Genomic DNA, 10308 nt, shown 5'->3' with positions numbered 1-10308 from the left:
TCAATTACTGTAAAGTAGACCCAAACCATCACACTACCACTGCTGTGTTTTCTTTCTTTCACTGAAATGGTGTTCGTTTTATAACATGATACAACAAGGTGTGTGTCATGTTATAATTGGTGGAAAACTAACACAGTTCTAAGAATTCCACTTTTGTTTCTTCAAATTTACCAAAAGGTCTTAAGATCAGCAAGAAGTTCTGTTGGCAAACATGAGACAGACCTTTATGTTTGTATTGGTCAGTAATGGTTTTGGTATCAACCTGATACCAAGTAAATACACAGCCTGTATAGACCGATTCCAAAACCGATACCAATACTGTTTAAGTTTGTTGTCAAGTGTCTGATCTTTAAACTTGTTTGTGATTTTCCAGTACTTTGTTCAAACCTTGGACAGAATTTGGACAAGGTTTATATAATCTACCAAATACTTATTTACATGATTCTTGCACATTCTTCCTCAACAAAAAAAAAGTGCAAAATATTATAATTTGAGAGCAAATTCAAACAAAAAGAACATTTGGGGGTAGTGTTGAGAAACTTCAAAAATAAAATACAATTTCAACATGGAATCTGAAACTAAAGTATCAAGGTTAGCATGCAAGTATAAATCTTATACTGATACTGACTTGGTATTGATACTATCAATATTTTGGATGGATCTGCCCACCTCTAGTTTTGGATTTCAAACTCTCTCATTCATTTTGCCCAGTCTCTTTCTTATTGTTTATTGACAAATGCTGATCTTAACAGAGCAAAGCTTTGACTGCAGAGCTTTAGATGTTCTGGGTTCTTTTGCGACCCAGGTTGTCATCCAAGAGCCCATGGATGTGTCCATGGGCTCTTGGGAGTGATTTTGGAAGGACAGGCAGTCCTGGGAAGGTTCACCACTGATCCATGTTTTCTTCATTTTTGGGTTATGGCTCTCTTTGTGGTTCACTGGAGTCCTGCAGCCTTGGAAACAGCATTTGCAACATTTTCCAGACTGACAGATGTGAATGACTTTGCTTTTCATCTATTCTTGAATTTCTTTAGACATCGGCTTATGAGGTCTATTAGCCTATTTCACGTTGTCAGACAGCGGCTTTACAGGTGATCATGGCTTAGAAAGGGAATCACTTGTATTTTTGACAAGTAGTCAGTAGTTTTGATTAGCTTTTATCAGTCAAATGAAATAATTTCCATTTCCATTTTATATTTACTCCCTTAACCTTTTAAGTGTAAATTTGTTTGAAGAATTAAAACATATAAACGTAACAAAAAAAAATTGTAATGTGATACTTATTTACAGCACTGCAGTAACTTCCTATTAGCATCATTTAAAAAATTTCTGAACTATCCTTTTACTACATGGATGATATTTCCAACACCTGAAAGCTGAATATTGTTTTTATACACATTCCTCATATTTATGTTGCAGACACCCTTTCACAACTTTCATCTTAAAGAACTCCACCCTCAAAAACATCAATGTGTCAACATTATTTCCTAAACCAATGAACTTTTGTCATGTTTGAATTAGGTGGTTATTAATAGAGACACTGATGATTATGTAAACTTACAGTGGAGGCTGTCGGTGATCTTCACCTACAGCCAGACTGACTGCTTCATTTTACAAATTGGCAGAGTGAAGATGAATCTATATCTAAATTTTTGTATTTTCGAATTTAATATGAAAGCCGTCATATTTTTACAGGAGAAATAGTCTTACAAATCTGTCAGCAAACCATATTTACTTACTTTTATGAAGAATACATGCTCCACCTTTAAAAAGAATTAGGGATTGTTTGAGGGTAGCTTTGAGACGCAAAAAGGCAAAAGAGGAAAATGTCGACAAATTTCTATGGCTTTATGAAATCTACTGCCTCTGCATTATCCATTATTATCTTGAATTGACTTATCTAACAAATAATAATATACATATCAGCTCTGTGTTGTGTGTCTTGTTGGAACTTGATCATTCTTTTTGTTTTCCTTTATTTATTCTTCACTGTATAAAATAAAGATGTTTGTGGAAACGGAACTGAAGTGTTTCACTCAGGAAGATTGATACTGTTCTGTTTCTTGAATAAATGCTCTTCAGTTTCTGGACGAGAGGAAGATAAATAACCTTCCTCTCTTCCATCTACTTCAATTAAGATTTTAACTGATCACCTTTTCAAGGAATGCGCATAAAAAATAAATACTGATAACCTTCCATGTAAAGCCCCACTGCAGGCAACAACAGAAGGTTGTTGACCAGTATCGTTAAAACATTTATTTTCTATGGCTAGATCCCTTTTTATTAGATTCCTTTTCTCCCCTAAACAGGTTTCCTATCTCTCTGCTCTATGTGCAACGGTCTAATTAATCTACTTTATGGTTACAGTAAAAAGTCACATTTCAATGCAACTAAAGCTGCTGTAATGCGAATAAAAGGCTTCAAGATTTACATTTATGTGGAACTTGTATCTAATGCAGACAGATTTTATGTGCATTCTTCCTCGGGACTATAACGATTAGACACCAACATAAATAAAAACCCCTCCTTTTAAAATCTGTTGGGTCTCTGGAGCTTCCTAAATCTCTAAACACTCTTCACATTGCTCTCCTTCTTTTCGATCATTTTGGGGCCGATCTCTTGCACAGCCACCTTTACATCCCATGAGAATGAGGGGCCCTTCCTCTAACCCCGGCCAAGTCAGATTTGTTCCCTTTCTGACAGTCCCTCATCAATCTTTTTGACAAAGTGCCTCCCAGACATGGCCTGATAATTAAGGCACAGAGCAGAGAAGGGGGGGCACTCTGTCATCCCACCAGGAACTGTCAGCGCGCCTCAAAGAGGGCCTCCCTGTTTGCTTCATTCATCTGTGGATTTGTCTGCCGGTCTCTGGGTGGTTTTATTTCCAAAAGAGGACATTTGAATGAAAAGGGGATTGTTAAAAAAATATTAAGTGAAACTTGGAGAAAATTATAGAGCCGTGAAAGTGAAGTCTGCTGCCCTCTGTTGGCAAGTTAATGAAAGTTTTGTAAGAACGTTACTTTTCTTGATTTATAAGTCTTGAGCAGTTTAGCTTTAGAGAACAGTGAAGCAAAGGCATTATAAATGCAACAATAGGAATATTTCAGAATCATATACAGATGTTGTTACATTTTAGCTAAAAAGTATTTAAAGACTAAAATATTGACTAATTTTAGAAAATGTGTAAAACAAAGAGTAAGAACTGCAGATTTAAACTGCAGGTTAAAATAATATATGTCATTTCAAGTGCCACATCCATTCAGTTAAACAGTTTAAAATCTTCTGCAGATGCTTTCATTTCAATTTCTAACCAGCATAATGAGATGCGACCTTTGGTGTCAGGGAGTCACTTTTCATAAGATGTATGGTCGCCCCACGGTTAGGCTCACATCAGAAAAACACATTAACAACACGGTGGCACAATCTGATGTTTCCCCTCAGACCTTATCAGAAACCCCCCTGAGGACAGAATAGGAAGGAACATTATTGACTTTCCTCTAAAATATGCAGGATATCTTATATCAAACAAAGGCTATTTCCACTATTTCTTTAAGATTATTGAAGGTCAACAAGTTCCGAATTTAAAGAAACACTTAAATTTTAAAATAAATATGAGGTTCTGGGGAGTTCTTAGCAGGACCCAGTATCTTACGTGTAAAACCTTAATTTCACACCTTGACCCAGTTGGATAAGCTGTGTAAAGAAAAGTACAAATGTATGAGGTAGCAATGATTTCAACTTTAGATTTATTTTTTTAGATTTCAGTTTTTCTTTAGATCAGAGGCTCTCAGATGATCAGCCAAAGTTTGAGAAACACCGTCTCACCTTACAGATGAGATCACATCTCTGAGCCAGTTTGATCCACTAACAAAAAAAAAAAGCAAGAGGCCCTTGGTTAACTTTTTTGTCTGTGAATGGCTGTTCTATAATATGCAATGTGTACAAATGTGTTACTGTTCGTATTGTACAGGTGAGCTTCTAAACTGAATAGTTAAAAAAATATATTCTGAATTGAACAATCCATGCAGATAATCTAATAGCTTGTTAAACTCGGGTAGGAGAAGAAAACTATTTTAATCGTAGCCAATGTTTTTTCAATATTTTAAGTCTGAAGGCCTTTATGAAATTCACCTAAAAGTGTTAGAGGTGGCATAACTGTATTACTTCATTTTATAATCTTTTGCCAGTTTTAGTCATTGATTATGTTAGTTATAAATATTTCAAACTTATATTTAATAATTTACTGCAGGTAAAAGTTTACCAGGATCTGCTTTTGCATCAGTACAGAGTTCAGCAGTGACATCCAGCTGAAAACATGTTTACTAGTCAGATGGTAATAATAAGAGACCAGAAATGTTGTTAAAAACCACATGTATTTTAGAGCAGAGAGGCATCAACAACAGTTGGTCAATCACAAAAAATGAAAAACACTTTCAGTGATACTGGGAGCTGTGCAAAAACAAAACAAAACACTCAAAATTGAAAGTTAGTATCATTTGACTGGAGATCAGCAAGTTGCAGTACCATCTTCTCAGTAGTTCACAGAATCTCAACAAGTCTGGATATAAAGAAATAAAGCCTGTGCAGTTCTGGCTTCAATTAAAAAAAGTTTCTGCAACAGTCTGCCAGTCACACTAAAACCTGCTCTTACTCTCACTCCTTTTCAACAGCATCTAATTTATGTTACGCATAAAAATAGGATCATTTCTATAAATTAAATGGACCATTTAAAATATAATCTCTCTTCTAAACTGCAACAAATTCTTCCTCAATGAGGACATTCATACAAGAGCAGGAAACTGCATAGACAGCATTGAACCACAATAGTTTCACAAAATAAGAAGCAAAATACAGCAAAATGACATTGACATTAAAAGCTCTGTGGTTATCACCCCAAAATGAAAATAAATTGGGTAAAATTAGTTCCTCTAAGATATGTCAATCCACACATTTTGTACTGAAAAGGACAAAACGTTATTGCACTCAAATATTTCACAAAAGGGTAATGGTGTTCACTCAGAGTTGCTTGGACAGTTTTAACAAGCAAAAGATTTCAATGACACAAACCTTCCTGTACAATAAAGACAGAAATTATAAACCCAGAATGATCACCAACACCAGGATAATATTCCTGAAAAATACTCATAAAATAGTGTACTTGTATATGCAACAGAGATTAAATAAAAACAAAGATTAATTTAATTGCCTTTTTAAAAAGGCAATTAAAAAAAACAGTTTGGCAAAAAACAAAGAACAAGTTAGTTGCTGCAGTCGGTAGTTTGACTTTCTGAGCTGAACTTTTGTGAAAATCAGCTCTTTGCTTCAGGAGGACAACACAAACAAGAGAATAGTCACACAAAGATCAGTTCATCTCGTTGATGAGGGCTGAACATAAAAATATGTTTTTCTACTGCCGTCATGGTGTTGACGTCAAACGGAAACAAACTTGTTCAGCTGCATCACAAACTGAACCCTTCGTCTTTACAGGTAACTAACCCATAACATCATCAATGCTATAACGTTCCGAGTCGTTTTCTACTTGAAACAAATTCAGGAAGTCAACATGAGGATTTAAAAATGGCACATGGTCCAAATACTTTTGTTTCTTCTCTCTCTTTTTTTTTTTTTTTACCAGTGTCTTGAATCTACCAGCTCTGGTCGCAGGCTCAGTTTTTTCAGTGTCTCATAGCCAACCACCATGACGATGGCAGTGGGTGCTGATGAAATGATGCGGGCTGACAGTCCTTTGGTCAGTCCCCAGCAGCCCTCCTCTCTGATCAGCTCCCTGAACGTTTGAATGATCGAGGTCCTCCCTTCAACCTGAACACACACGATCAAATCAGGAAACGCTTCTTATGAGGCAACTGCTTTCATTTTTCATTTTTGTGATGGAAGAGCTGCTGGTTTACTTGCATCAATATTTTTTTGAATGCAACTGTATCTGTACGGTTGAATGAACTACTGTGTGAAACCAAAATCACAAATATTCCCGTTTTCCCTAAATCAAGGTTTGCTGTACATCACATTACAAAACCAATATGTCTGTTTTTTTAATTCACTTACCAACCAAAGGTTTTACAGGGACAAACTATGCTATTTTAATAAATTATATAACATGCTTTCAAAACTGAAACTAAAATTGCTGTGTCTGCAATTCCAGCCACTGTTCACACAAAAACGGCAAATTAGATGCAGACAGGCAAATGATCAGTAACAGCTACCTGTACTCTGGCTCTGACCACATCCATGGGGTTGGTGACAGTCGAGGCAGTTGCAGCAGCTAAAGGTCCAGCCACGGCCTGAAGGACCAGGTGGGGGCAGTCACTGGGAGCCAGTATGGAGAGTTGCTCTGTTGAACATCGCAAATAGACACAGTTTATCACCTAAACCCGACCCAAAGCTATTAGACGCAACTATCACTCTTTAGAAGCCCTGACAATGGAGACAGCATAAAGTTTAACATCTCTTTTGAGGTTTCTGAAAACTCCTGATCAGCAAAAATATATAGAAAGTAAAAATGCTTACCGGCATAAAAGTGATAGAAAGGCCACCAGGCGGCACTGTTTGGGATGTAAGTGAGTAACGAAGCCACATATCCCCTGTAGAAGCCCCTGAAGCCATCCGCAGCAAAAATCTGAGACACAATGTTCCTGGTTTGCCCGAAAAACCTGGCCGACTTCCTGTTCTCCGAGTTGGAACCGAGGCGGAAACGTGTGAGGTGCTCCCCCTGGCCCTGCATCATCAGCTGCTGGGACACAACATCTATGGGCACGGTGATGCTTTGAGCGACCAGGGAGGCAGAGCCCCCAGCCACCACCGACTTGACGGTATTGGCCTCAGAGTACTGGGAGACATACTTCCTCACCAGCTCGTAGGTGGTTATGTACGCCTGGCCTGAGACGACTGTGAAGGTGTTCACCATAAAGCCGCGGTACAGGCCTCGGACGCCCTCAGTCCGAAGGATCTTGAAGAAGGCATCGAAGGTCCCGCTGTAGAGAGATTTTCCCTTCTGCACCTGCAACCGTGTGCGGATCAGTGTAGCTGGGTAGACAGTGACCCGAATGGCCATTGTCATAAATATCCCAAAAGAGTAGAATTTCTTTTTATCGAGGTCCTCCCACTCGATGATTTGGATGTTCCCTTTCTGCTGCATCCTGCCAGCTGTGGTTCCCCCCTCATCAGACTGTAGCTGCCTGACAGCAGGGAAAACAAAACAAAAAAACAAGAGTGGGTCAGAATCACTTAAAGATGTCCCACAACTACAATTCAATAAGGATTAAACAGTTGTTTAAAGATGTAACAGACAAGTATGATGTCCAAAAGCCAGATGAGAATCTGTGGCCCAACATTTTCCCCATCAAATCTGACTGAGCTGGAGATATTTTTTAAAGCAGAGTGGGGAATAATTTCACACTTAATATTTGCAAGCTGTAAATATTTCTTAAGAAATATTGAAACAGAAATGTCCCGTATTTATTGTCCCGTAAGTGGAGAAATTCTATTCTATTCCCACTTTAGCATTGTTGAAAAAAAAAAGCATTCAAGGGGCTGAATACATATGCATGCCACAATATTTAGCTTATTATTTGTAAATAAAGACGAAAACTAGGCATTGTTTACCTTGATAATACCCCATTGACCCATTTAATAAAATACATTGAAAATTGTGGGTTGAAATCCACAAAAATTTAAAGACTTCAATAGGTATGAATACTTTAGTAAAGAGCAGTGGGTTGTAGCGCTCACAGCCTAACATTTATGTTTCATCCAACATGAAACAATGGCATGCTAAAATAATCCAATAAGTAAGAAACGCAGAGTTATCTAAAACTGTGGCTTCATTTGGAAATAAATACATCACTTATCTGTGACACAGGATCAAAGGTCAAGCCTGGCTAAAGCTAACTTTGTAAAGTTAGTTACCAAACAGCTCTGGCCAACAACACACAGAGTCGCGCTATTTTTATAACACTGTTTCAATAAAAGCCTGTTCTCCTGAAAAGTCCACAGTAAATATGGCCATGTGGGTTTCGGGCTGACCCTGGACTCCAAAGGACACAGCGTTCTCAAACCGAGGACGGACCTGACTGGTTTTTATCCAGTGACAATAGTTGCATATAGTGAAAGGGAGTTGAACAAACAGGAATCAACGACTTTTCTTACGAATAGCAGCTTTTTATCCGACGTATGTGTCCGTGTGTGTTCGCTGAAACTAAGCTAACTCTAAGGTACAAACTGTTAGCATCACTGAAAATAAACACTAAGAAGCACTTACCTCACCGGACAGACCTTCTTTGACTTCTAAGACATACTCTGAGAATATATAAGACTAGAAATGACAGGTTTAGAGGGTAACAGAACTCACTACAGTCGCTAAATAGCGATAACCTCTTTCCTTTGCTGTTACAGCTCTTCCTGCTTTCATTCAAACGCCATGCTACCCAATGAACCAATCACAGCCAAGCTTCTTCTTCGTTGGTATTCCACTGTTACGTATGCAGTTTTTTCTTTTTTTTTGACGCACTACCTCCGCCGTCTGGTTTTACTTGTATGTTCTCATGTGCTATTGTCCTCTTGTAACATGGATGCTTTATCTGAAAACATATTCTGTTTTTGTATTTTTTCTTGATATTATATAACTAGATTCAATAGCACTTTTAAGAATTTTACAAACCTTTATTGTTTTTATTTGTAGACCTGATTTCGACCTGCAGTCACATGTTATGATGAAATTTGGGTTTTAGTCTTTTAGCATTGTCACTCAAACAGAATGTTACTTATTTATTTTTTAATATTTTTTATTTTTGTGTAGATCTAAATAATTTTGTATCTATGCCTGCTAAACCTTTAAATGTTGCACTGAAAGGTTCCAGCACATGCTTGGTGGAACCTTTTTAATAAAAAAATATTTAGGGCAAAATATGGTATTTATTCCTTTGCTTTCCCATTTCCTTTCCCGTTTTTGTAAACTCTGGTTTTAGAGACTTTCATTACCAATTCCTTAGTCTAAAATGTGTGATAAACAACAGCAGTCTGAGACAAAATACATCCACAAAAGCTAAACTGTAAGTTGAAAATAATCTTGAAACCAGCCCAGTTAGACATCCGTGGCAGATGTTAGAAACCATTATTATTTTCTCTCACCTTATATTTTACCTCTCTTTTAGAAAAAAAATGCATAGAGTAAGGGATGCAGCAACTTTGTTTTTATCTGTTTATTAGCAGAACGTTTTCGGTTTGTTTTTTTCTGCATCACAGATAATTTAAGTGGACTTTCAATAATTTTTCTTTGAAAATGTGTAAAGAGTGGAGTGCAAACCTTTCTGTAACAAAGTGATTTGAATTAGTTTTATTGCTCCAGTCAGCTCTGAGTTTACTATATATAATTTAGTTGGAATTCAGCACTATTCAGAACTCCTTCCTGCAAAACCTGGCTACACTACCTTTTTTTTTTTTTAGCTTTTTATAATAACAGTGACACAGCCCCGATTTCAGTTGGCAGTGGTCAGTTATGATGTACTCTACAGCTTCTCCATAAGTGAACAAAGCAACTAACTCCCCATTGTGATCATTTCATTGAGGAGATAATGATGCTAAAAGTTCCCCAGGTTATGTCTAAAAAAAAAAGACTATTTGTTGGGTTTCTTTCACCAGGGCCATTGGCAGTCCAAGCATCAACGGTTCAGGGACATGGAGGACATGGAGCTGCTGCTGAGGGCGCTGGAGGCAACAGATGGCAGTATCCAGGCTGCCCTCAGGCTTATATTTGCCGGAGGTCTCCAGACTCAAAATCCATATCCCACTGACACAACCCACAATACAGGCAAGAGCAGAAATGCATGGTGAAGATGTCTAAATGCCAACAAATAACGAGGAAATTACATTTTACACCATGCGGTTGTTGCACCAGGGCACTATTCAATTTTAATTAATGAACAGAACAGTTAAAACGAAGCTCCACAGGTCTTAGAAACAGATTTGTTGTTTTCAGTGATTATAATTACTAATGTGACAAGTTATAGGAAAACATGCAGGCGATGTAGTCCCCCAATATGTACACTAGATGGCAATGTAGTTGTTCACCAAAACAAACATGTCAGTATTATCTCTTGTTTTTCTTTCCCAAATTTAAATTTGCGCTCTTGACATACCCTCTGCTGAAGCGTTTGGTGATGAATTGTTTTTAATCATAGCTTTGTTCCTCATATTTCAAAGAGGACATCGTGATTAGCCAGCCTGGGACATAAAAGCTGCACAGATATGCTGTTAGCTTTATTACCATCCACTGAGATGTAACTCTCATTGTTA

At 37.5% G+C, this 10308-nt stretch overlaps 1 protein-coding gene across 1 annotated transcript; it reads right to left on the bottom strand.

Moving 5' to 3' along the window:
- Positions 1–4354: 4354 nt before the first annotated feature.
- Positions 4355–8477, bottom strand: LOC103149691 (solute carrier family 25 member 44). Its single transcript, XM_007568969.2, has 4 exons — positions 8276–8477; positions 6526–7193; positions 6222–6349; positions 4355–5820 (listed from the first exon to the last, which is right to left on the bottom strand). The coding sequence occupies exons 2-4, from the start codon at positions 7151–7153 to the stop codon at positions 5629–5631; spliced, it is 948 nt and encodes a 315-aa protein (XP_007569031.1). The 5' UTR covers positions 7154–7193; positions 8276–8477; the 3' UTR covers positions 4355–5628.
- Positions 8478–10308: the final 1831 nt, after the last annotated feature.

This window comes from Poecilia formosa, unplaced genomic scaffold (assembly GCF_000485575.1).
Source record: "Poecilia formosa unplaced genomic scaffold, Poecilia_formosa-5.1.2 Scaffold234, whole genome shotgun sequence".
Lineage (NCBI taxonomy): Eukaryota > Metazoa > Chordata > Actinopteri > Cyprinodontiformes > Poeciliidae > Poecilia > Poecilia formosa.
The sequence above is the reverse complement of the archived record's forward strand: the minus strand, read 5'-3'. Positions and strand labels throughout refer to the sequence as shown.